Here is an 11,628-nt window from a genome sequence, read left to right as displayed (position 1 = left end):
ATCAGTGTGATTTTAGCTTTTTGTTGTATAATGTGTTGCAATAAAGTTGGAAATGAATATTCCAACTGGGAAAAGATTAGATAGAAACTAAATTGCTACTGTAGAGGAATAGTCACGGACACCCAGAACTAAAATCGCATAATTGCGTCAGATGCTCGATGTATGTTACCTGCATCTGTCCACAACAGATTAGGGCTCTCATAAAATGTCCTTGTACGTAAACTATTGCTACAACAACAGCAATATCGAAAGCAAGACCTAAAATAAAACTGTGAATTTATAGTATTTATTGTTCACATATTGTTCTGATCAGTGCCATTTGATGGCCAAATACTTTTCAAACCTGTTTAACTGATACAGACAATATAGACAAATCTATTATTGCAACTGGTTTTAAACTAAACTTTACAATGCAAACAATGAAGGTGAACCTCTCTAAATTTACTCAGTGGACACATTTGACACTGACAGCCTTGTCTCTACGCAAGGGAATCCCCAAAATAGATTTGGTCCTGATTTGTCCAATCAGGACACAATCTAGCATGTAGACAAGTGCATATGTTGTGAATTAAAACATGGAAAACATTGTTATTCCTGTTTGGGTCAAGGTTGCTTAATAAAGCGATGTCCCACCAGACATAGTCGAAGATCTTGTGCAGCATTAAACTGAAGTGGGTCTCTGGGGCTGTGCTGTGCTCCCTCTGCTATCCTTGTTACTTAACTGTAAAGAACTTCGATTCAATATGAATAATAACAGGCTGCGGTGTGCAAAACGTTAGGAATCTCTTTCAGATAAACATGGCTTTTTGTATATTGTGAATAAACTAGCTATGCTCTTCTAATACATTTCTTTATAAGAAATCCTACATCTCTCCTAGCAATATTACATACATAGTAGATATGCACAAAAGTTAGGATTGTGAGGTTATTCAAGCTTCAGTCCACCCGCACTTTCCTGTGTGTAATGGTTTCCGTGGGTGTCACCCCATTTGCATGGCCATTCAGTGAATCAACAGAGCCATTCTGGTGATACTCCTTTTGTGAAACACGGTGTTTCTTGTAAGTCTAAAAACAGAGGGAAGAAAACACATTAGGATGTGCTCAAAATCTGAAGAACACTACTGTAGACAACAATGCACAGTTTTATTTAACCCCGTCACCACCAGTGTAAAATACTTAACACCATAATGAATTGAAATCATGTCTAATTAATGCAAGAGTTTTACATTTGCTCACCTGAATGTAGAAGTTTGAGAAAAAGGCAATAAGCGAGGCCATATAGAATATTTGGAAAAACAGCCAGCCTCTGGGGAAACCACATGGCCAAATGACTGCACAGATGGTCTGGGACATGGTCAAAAAGAATTGAATCTATAGAGGAATGAGACAAAACTGTAATTAATTGTTTGTAAACTAAGTCAACATCAATACGCACATGCACGTACAGTATGCATAAATAAATACCATTGATCAAATGGCCTACAGAATACCTTAAATGGATGGGGGAAATATTGCACTTTCAATCTATACCAATGGTTCATGTTTTTGTTTAATCTCATAGGGCCTTTGTCACATTCACTAAAACCCTGAGATTGGCTGAGCTATACACTGGATGACACAGGGGGTTGGTGGCACCTTAATTGGGGAGAACAGGCTTGTGGGAATGACCGGAGCGGAATCAGTGGAATGGTATCAAATACATCAAACACAGGGTTTACAGGTGTTTGTTGCCATTCCATTTGCTCCGTTCCGGACATTATTATGAGCCGTTCTCCCTTCGGCAGCCTCCACTATGGTTGATAGAGATGGAATTTCACGTCCATAGTTGAGGTTTGAAACAGGGACATGCAGGCTCACCAGCTGGCCTTGTGTGATATATTTCTTCCACCATAGATAGGGCCGTATGGCCGGGACAGCAGAGAGCCCATAGTAAGAGTACATCAGGACATGGACGAAGCTGTTGAGGGAGGCACCAAAGTAGGCTAAGGAAGAGACAGGAGAGAGGGGGTGGATGAATCATCTAGAGTACAGTAGCAGGGTCAAAGACATCAGCGAAATACGCAATTACCATTCTTGCTGTTTTATAATAGTAAGAAATAGCCGCATCAATGGCATACAGTAGAAAGCAGCTGAGGTGTTCATTCTCAGAGAGTCCACTGTAAAACACAGAGAGCTGTAATACGTAGGTCAGTGTCCTATTCTATGACACAGTGTGCCACACCGTCAGGGTAAAGCAATTAGGAGTTGAGTGTATGGTACATCACTGAAAAAATACATGCTGTGCAGTCCCGAAATAGCAGTAGGTTCAATTCACACTTGATTCCTTTACCATTTAACAACAGATCAACTTCACTTATCTCAGTCCCAGAATAAATTCAAGACAAACATGTCATCTATAACACCTGTATAGCTACTTAAAAATATAACATACCATGTATACACAGTACACGCTTAGGAAAAAAAAGGTGCTTTCTAGAACCTAAAAGGGTGATTTGGCTGTCCCCATAGGATAACCCTTTGAAGAGCCCTTATTGGTTCCAGGTAAAAACACTTTTGGGTTCCATGAAAAACTGGTCCAGAGGGTTCTGTGGCTCGGTACTGGTACCACCTGTATATAGCCTCGTTATTGTTATGTAATTTTCTTGTGTTACTTCTTGATTTGAGTTTATTTAGTAAATAAAACTATATTTATTCAACTGCATTGTTGGTTAAGGGCTTGTAAGTAAGCATTTCACAGTAAGGTCTACACCTGTTGTATTCGGCGCAGCCCCCTCCTGTACTCCCTGTTCACCCATGACCGCGTGGCCATGCATGCCTCCAACTCAATCATCAAGTTTGCAGATGACACTACAGCGGTAGTCCTGATTAACAACAACGACGAGACAGCCTACAGGGAGGAGGTGAGGGCCCTCGGAGTGTGGTGTTAGGAATATAACCTCTCATGCAACGTCAACAAAACAAAGGAGATGATCGAGGACTTCAGGAAACAGCAGAGGTAGCATCCCCAATCCACATTGACAGGACAGTAGCAGAGAAGGTGGAAAGTTATTCGGCGTACACATCACAGACAAGCTGAAATGGTCCACCCACACAGACAACGTGGTGAAGAAGGCGCAGCAGGAGGCTGAAGAAATTCAGCTTGTCACGAAAAACAAACAAACTTTTACAGATGCACAATTGAGAGCCTCCTGTCAGGCTGTATCACCGCCTGGTACAGCAACTGCTCCGCCCACAACCGCAAGGCTCTCCAGAGGGTAGTGATGTCTGCACAACGCATCACCGGGGGCAAACTAACTGCCCTCCAGGACACCTACAGCACCCGATGTCACAGGAAGGCCAAAAAGATCATCAAGGACAACAACCACCCGAGCCACTGCCTGTTCACCCCGCTATCATCCAGAAGGCGAGGTCAGTACAGGTGCATCAAAGCTGGAACCGAGAGACTGAAAAACAGCTTCTATCTCAAGGCCATCAGACTGTTAAACAGCCATCACTAACAGACTGGCTGCTGCCAACATACAGACTCAAATCTCTTGCCACTTCAATAAAGGAAATAAATGGATTTAATAAAGGTAACACTACTCACTTAAATAATGCCAATTTAATAATGTCTACATATCCTACATTACTCATCTCATATGTACAGTTGAAGTCGGAAGTTTACATACACCTTAGCCAAATACATTTAAACTCAGTTTCACAATTCCTGACATTTAATCCTAGTAAAAATGCCCTGTCTTAGGTCAGTTAGGATCACCACTTTATTTTAAGAATGTGAAATGTCAGAATAATAGTATGATTTATTTCAGCTTTTATTTCTTTCATCACATTCCCAGTGGGTCAGAAGTTTACATACACTCAATTAGTATTTGGTAGCATTGCTTTTAAATTGTTTAACTTGGGTCAAACGTGTCAGGTAGCCTTCCACAAGCTTCCCACAATAAGTTGAGTGAATTTTGGCCCATTCCTCCTGACAGGGCTGGTGTAAGGTTTGTCAGGTTTGTAGGCCTCCTTGCTCGCACACACTTTTTCAGTTCTGCCCACAAGTTTTCTATGGGATTGAGGTCAGGGCTTTGTGATGGCCACTCCAATACCTTGACTTTGTTGTCCTTAAGCCATTTTGCCACAACTTTGGAATTATGCTTGGGGTCATTGCCCATTTGGAAGACCCATTTGTGACCCAGCTTCAACTTCCTGACTGATGTCTTGAGATGTTGCTTCAATATATCCACATAATTTTCCTACCTCATGATGCCATCTATTTTGTGAAGTGCACCAGTCCCTCCTGCAGCAAAGCACCCCCACAACATGATGCTGCCACCCCCGTGCTTCATGGTTGGGATGGTGTTCTTCGGCTTGCAAGCCTCCCCCTTTTTCCTCCAAACATAATGATGGTCATTATGGCCAAACAGTTATATTTTTGTTTCATCAGACCAGAGGACATTTCTCCAAAAAGTACGATCTTTGTCCCCATGTGCAGTTGCAAACTGTAGTCTGGCTTTTTTCTGGCTGTTTTGGAGCAGTGGCTTTTTCCTTGCTGAGCGGCCTTTCAGGTTATGTTGATATAGGACACATTTTACTGTGGATATAGATACTTTTGTAACTGTTTCCTCCAGCATCTTTACAAGGTTCTTTGCTGTTGTTCTGGGATTGATTTGCACTTTTCGCACCAAAGTACATTCATCTCCAGGAGATAGAACGCGCCTCCTTCCTGAGAGGTATGACGGCTGCGTGGTCCCATGGTGTTTATACTTGCGTACTATTGTTTGTCCCAAGTATGAACCAGACTTCTGGAGGTCTCCAATTTTTTTTCTGAGGTCTTGGCTAATTTCTTTTGATTTTCCCATGATGTCATACAAAGAGGCACTGAGTTTGAAGGTAGGCCTTGAAATACATCCACAGGTACACCTCCAATTGACTCAAATTATGTCAATTAGACTATCAGAAGCTTCTAAAGCCATGACATCATTTTCGGGAATTTTCCAAGCTGTTTAAAGGCACAGTCAACTTAGTGTATGTAAACTTCTGACCCACTGGAATTGTGATACAGTGAATTATAAGTAAAATAATCTGTCTGTAAACAATTGTTGGAAAAATGACTTGTGTCATGCACAAAGTAGATGTCCTAACTGACTTGCCAAAACTATAGTTTGTTAACAACAAATTTGTGGAGTGGTTGAAAAACGAGTTTTAATGGACTCCAACCTAAGTGTACTTCCGACTTCAACTGTATATACTGTATTCTATACCATCTACTGCATCTTGCCTATGCCGCACGGCCATCGATCATCCATATATGTATATGTACATATTCTTATTCATCCCTTTACATTTGTGTGCACAAGGTAGTTGTTGTGAATTTGTTAGATTACTTGTTAGATATTACTGCACTGTCGGAACTTGAAGCACAAGCATTTCGCTACACTCGCATTAACATCTGCTAACAATGTGTATGTGACCAATAAAGATGTATTTGATTTGAAAACACTCACAGTGACCACAGTGTTGAGGATAGAAAGGGAATTTTGAGTTCGAACACTCACAGTGACCACAGGGCACCCAGTTCATGACGAACCACCAGATGTTGAGCATGCTAGCGTGGTGGTAGATGTGCAGAAACGTGATCTGATGGTTGTTCTTCCGTAGGATGAAGAAGAAGGTGTCCATAAACTCTATGACCTTGGAGAAGTAGTACCACCACAGCACATTTATGATCTGAAACGAGATAAAAATAGAAGAAGAAGAGGCAAGCTTTCAAGCAATACGATGTATTTTCTAGTAGTTCCCTTTCCTGCAAGGACATACACAGTGTTCCTCCTGAGAGGCATACATCGGAAGATTTCTATTTTACCTAATGAGGACTGGCCAGTGCAAATCATTTGACCAAAAAAGTGAAATGTTTTGAGAAACAAAGATGGTCGTCTGCACGTACAGGCCTATGAAATATCTATTAAGGACAAAGTGGTAAAAATAAGTTCATTCACTGCTGTAACAGCAGGGACACGTTTACATGATTTAATCAGCGCAGAACTGCAATCCAATCGCACATGTCAGTGAGAACAAGTTTCCTCTCAGTGTTCAATGTTCCCAAGGGACATTACAGAGAGTAACTACTGATGACACAGCAGTACAAATTAAATAGACTGGCTGTCTGACCCTGTGGCTTATCTGTTAGGATTTGCAGGTACTGTCTGACATAAATTGTACCAATAGAATTGGAAGCCACCATGACAAAAATAGCTGGAGAGAACAAAGTACATATTGATCTGGAAATATCATAAAGGGAATGAGTGACAGGGTGAAGTCCAGCTGGTGTCTGGTGACGAAGCATTTGTTACCCCATATTTTGAACCTAACACAGATTGTTCACTTATATAGAATTTTATATAAAACAGAGGGGTGACATATAGTGATATTGAGTAAGACAGTCTTACCTTGGTATCTGTTTCTCCCGCACTGTGTGTGTCTTGGCAGTAGAAGTTATAACCCCCTTGCCACACAGCAGACACCATCTGGAGACAGACCACAAGGTGATGTAGAAACACATAGATTGTCATGTTTTTGACATCTTCAAATAACTTGAATCACCCAAATACTGCACTGCCCTTGTAATATCAAATGTATTTCATTATTGTATTGCAAGTGTCACAAGATCCAAATTTAAAATCACGTGCAACATCAATTTGCTTTCTCCCACCCAAAAGCTGATTGTAAAACTGTTTACATTGGCATTTAGGATGCTAGCTTCACATACTTGCTGCAGGAGTGGAAAGAGGAAGTAGTGGACAATATTATATCCCAGAGTCTGTCCTCTCCATTTAGTCTCCTTTACCAGAGGTAATATCATTATCCTTTTTGTTGCCAATGCAACATTGGGTCCCTGTATTGTTTGTTATTGAGCAGGCCAGTGATGTCACCGTTTTTATATAGAGCCCTTGTTCACACGTTTCATCTAATTTGGGATGGATGGAAATAGCTCTGCCTTTATCCACCACTGCCTTGAATAACTGACAAAAACAAGGAGTTAAATGTAAAGCATCTAAAGACATACCAAGATTCAGGTTCAGCTTCAAGTGTTTTGTGCTCAATATGACCTCAAACTCAGAGCAGAACCCATGGTCAGAATTGCCCCCCTGGTTATGTTCTACTGAATAAAACATGATTCTGAGGAACATTAAGCTTTCCCACAGGATTTTAGCGCATTTGGCTCGAGACAGGACCCATTCCAGAACAGGATGGTAGAAAAGCAGTGCAAAGCAGGGATCTAATTATGTTGATGACTTCGAGACATACACTGGCATTATCCGATGATTGTGGCACCAGGAGAGTGACTGCCCTGCATGTGCCCATGGGTATGAAGCAGAACAAGGACAGGCCTGGGATTGGAAGATGTTGTGCTCCACTACTCAACTGGGTAATCCCGAAACATGCAGAGGACCCATTGAAAAACAACCCAAAAGTCTCTACACAGAGAGTGTCTAATCATTCAACAATACAACTGTCATGCCTTTTGTTGTTTTAAATGTGCTGCTGCTTTGACATTTTTACTGTGTGTTAACAGCACGATTATTAACAACAATATGCTGCAGGCTAGGCTATGTCCCTTGAGTTATAATACACCATTTATTACTAATACACTACTATTAAATGGTCTTTATTCGTATTATGTAACTCAAAACAAAGGACATATGGGCTAAATGTCCATATAGATCTGGGTGGAACAGTGCTGATTGGTGATATTAGTGAAGACGCAGTTTCCTGCAGAAAAACCTGTTTTAATTAGCTTAAGATCCAGCGCATTCCAATCGATATTGACTATCTAAAATGCAGAGTGAGCTCAGGATCTGTTTCTAAACCTAAAGCCTTTATTGTGGCCAGCTTGCATCCACAGTAACTTAACGAACCTACAAACCCATCAGGCCGATGCCCTTGATTATTTTGCTATTCAGCATGGCTATTTAAAACACATGTTAAATCAAGCCACACCAATAACATTTTTAAAATACAATTTCTATAAGTGCCATAGACATGGGATAACAGCAAGCAACTGCTTTGTACTTTAATTGGAATCGTGTGGCATTGATTTGTGAGGGCTAAAAGTTCACCCTAAAGCAGGGGTAAAGTCAGAACGAGCGAGTTTAATGATTTACACAGCATGGGCACAGCCAATTCTTTGAGGGGTTATGCACTGCAGACCAAATTCAGCCCATTTGGCCAGGGTGGGGAGAACAGAAAAGACTTTAGACTTATAGGTGCACGGAGAACAGACTTTGTCCCTCGGCATCAGTATAACTAGCTCATGACATTTAGATAATGTCATATTACACTATATATATATATATTACACTATGTTGACATATTTACTACCACAACTGATTACACTACAGAAAGCATTGGCAGCTCACTCTCTCTCCCGTCTCGTTACACTATACAATAATTAGGGATAATGCTATCAACTACTAGCCTAGATATCCACTGAGGATACAGACAGTTTATCAGTATATACTGTCAACCGTTTCAGAATTAGACGTTGGAACTTCAAACATTCTAATAATAGTAGCAGGTTTTCAGAAAACAATTGAGGTCTGTGTTGAGGTTGGGTGAGAGATTTGATTGTGTTAACAACAATCCTGTCAGAGACCAGCTGTGGCCCACTCACACCCCCACAGCATTGTGTCTCGGAGTGGCTTCAGTGCAAGAAGCCATTTGTGTCTAATCCGAATCAAAGATCACAGTTTCCCTCATCCTCACAGAATCCTTTAGCCACTTCTACCAGTCACCCGATCCTCTCACTTCCCCTCATCCGCCAGCAGTGTTGCACTGCCATGATACCAACACCACCTTCAGGTGCAGCCTGCCTACCTCATAGAACATATAGAAAGATAATAGAGTGAGGGCCAGATTGTAGAGCACCAGGAGGCCCTGGCAAGACACTGGCTGTCTGTGTCTCATGTACTTGGGCCCCAGCCATACGATCAGCAAGTACATGAGTGTTAGTGCAAAGGTTGGAGGGTAGTTGTCTAGCAGCAGCCATCCCTGTACCCGTTCATCTGAAATACATAGACAACAGCTTGGTATTACAACATACAGTAGAATGTTCCCTTTTTTTCGGAACCTTATTCCCAAATTTACTGTATCCCCTGAACCAGTGCGATAGCACTGAGCGTAGAGAGGGGCACAGATGTAGGATCTTAATTTGACCTATGCTGTTCACAGCAAAATAATCCTGCATTAACAGGATTTCAACATTTAGTATATAATGTTGCTTAATCGGTGGTTAGGCTATTAGCTGGCCATAAGTAGGCTACATGAAAAGTGCAATAGTGTTTATATAACCGTGTGTTAGTGTGGGTTTTCAGTGAATTTATGTAAATCACAAAGCTCATCAGCAACAGAAAAGTGATCAAATTAAGATCCTACATCTGTAGCTACACTGCAGGGCGGGCATATTGCTTGGAGAGGGAAAGAGAACACAACACAGTTTGAGTGAGAATTGGCAGTGACTACCGAAGCATGTTTGTTTAACTCCTGGAAAGGTTATGCTAGAATCATGGAGGTGCAAAAAGACCTGGTGCATTCCACTGGAGGACCATGTATTAACACATAAGGCAAACATTTAAGGAGATATATGGTGATGAATCATTTTATGTCAATAGTCCATAACTAAGCATTTATTCATATGCTAATTATTATACTGTAATTTAATCTACAGTTATGCAACAGTAATAACACTTACCTCTGGGACCCATCCATGAGTCTATGTACGTGTTTAGTTTATGATTAAAAGCCTCCATTTCTAACCTGAATAGACAGATGAGAGAGTACCTAGTCACACATTGCAGCTTATCACCAGAGCCATAGTTACAGTATACACTCTGATAGACTGAAATGTATGGTAAACTACTACCACTTAGGTCAGGGATCATCAACTAGATTCGGCCGGGGGACGATTTTTTTCTTGAGCGGATGGTCAAGGGGTCGGAAAACATAATTGCAAATAATTTGTCAACTGCAAATTGACCGCAAGAAGCCCAAACGGATATAATATTGAACTAAAACAGAATAATTTTAAACCTTGCTTACATTTGTATATGATCACATACTGTATATCTCTCCATTATGAGTGGGAATACTTTGGAACAGATTTCCAAAATTAAAATCACTTGGAGCGGATTTGCTGGTGTTTTTACAGTCTTTTATGTCCAACAATAAAATAATAATTTAAATATATTTATATATATATAAAAAAGTAATATAAAAAGTCATCACTCACAAAATCTTTATATTTTTTTTGCTCAGAAACTTGGGGGCTAAATAAAATCACCTGCGGGCCAAAATCGGCCTGCGGGCCGCCAGTTGGGGAACCCTGATTTAGATATTTAAAAAATACCATATTCAAGCAGCACTGCTGTTGAGTGACGGCACAAATCAGCTTAACTGTGTTGACAAAATATGTATGTCTGTTTAATTCCATAAAGCAGCTGAAGGGAAATCAAAGCTTGGTTCATTGTAGCAGAGGTACAGTCATTGTGACGATGACTTCACAATAAAACCACTTTTGGACTGAAGGAACGTGCAAAGATGCCTGTCTACTTACGGCTTAGGCAAACTATAAAGTTAATTCAGAAGGTTAAGGCTTGAGCTATAATCCTGACTATTGGTCCAATGCAATAGTTCATTCCAGTTAATTATGAATGTAAACAAAATTCTAATTCCAAATGTTCCTCATGGAAAAGCATTGAAGAGAATTTGAATTAGAATTTCAGTGTACTTCCTGAATTGAAATTGAATTGACCCCAACTCTGTTAAGAACGCTTTGACATCTTTTTTTATCATTCAGATATTTTCTTTATAATTATTAAGTAGATGCTCAAGCAGTCCCAAACGCAAAGAAATACAAACATTTACATTATTCTTGTAAGATAATTTCTGGGTCAATAGAGGTCAATTACTTCTCTCTTTATTGTGAGTGATGACGTGTAGTTATAACTGACTTGTCTCAAAATGTTGTCCTTTGATCAGATCTAACCAGCACATAAACATGTCGTTAAAGTTTTCTAATAAAAACAATGCAAAAAAAAACTCAAAAGAGAGAGAGAGAGCGCATCATAGCCAAATAGTGCTATAATTTATTATATATAGCAGGCAAGTTAGATAGCCTATGGCTGCTGTGCTGGATCAGGATGCAGGCTACGACACTAGGCTACTGTCTAAGTTCAGTCTTGTAGACAAATCCTATATTATAATTATGTCGTTAACGAAAAGTAAAATGTCTAAATCATCAGCCCAACTCTTATCGCACACATATCGCAAACAACAATCGCAATCGTTCGCATCACAGAGGTCACCGATTCAGGATCAATTGTTTTATATAGCCTACATAGATGATCTAGCTAGCGAGACATGAAATAGTATGAAATCGCTGCTAAAAGTAGATTATCAAGTATATCAATTATGTATGCTAAATACTAATAAAGCATTTCCACAGCTCAAAAAAAAAACTAAGACTATATTATTTCCAACCACATTCTAGCTCATAAAACGTACCTCTGGAGGATGCGTAATCTTGCCTGCCCAGGTCCCAAAGCACAAATGTGCAGCCTCGTCGGTCAGTGGAAACAGCGGGAG

The 11,628-nt window shown here is 40.3% G+C and overlaps 1 protein-coding gene across 1 annotated transcript; it reads right to left on the bottom strand.

Moving 5' to 3' along the window:
• Positions 1-270: 270 nt before the first annotated feature.
• elovl5 (ELOVL fatty acid elongase 5) lies at positions 271-11,628 on the bottom strand. Its single transcript, NM_001136552.1, is given in 8 exon segments — positions 271-1,065; positions 1,237-1,371; positions 1,858-1,982; positions 5,544-5,715; positions 6,435-6,512; positions 8,863-9,050; positions 9,737-9,801; positions 11,548-11,628. Coding segments are annotated over 7 exon segments (885 nt in total). The 5' UTR covers positions 9,795-9,801; positions 11,548-11,628; the 3' UTR covers positions 271-936.

This window comes from Salmo salar, chromosome 28 (assembly GCF_965601325.2).
Source record: "Salmo salar chromosome 28, fSalSal1, whole genome shotgun sequence".
In the NCBI taxonomy this organism is placed as follows: Eukaryota; Metazoa; Chordata; class Actinopteri; order Salmoniformes; family Salmonidae; genus Salmo; species Salmo salar.
This window is presented reverse-complemented; position numbering and strand designations above follow the sequence as displayed.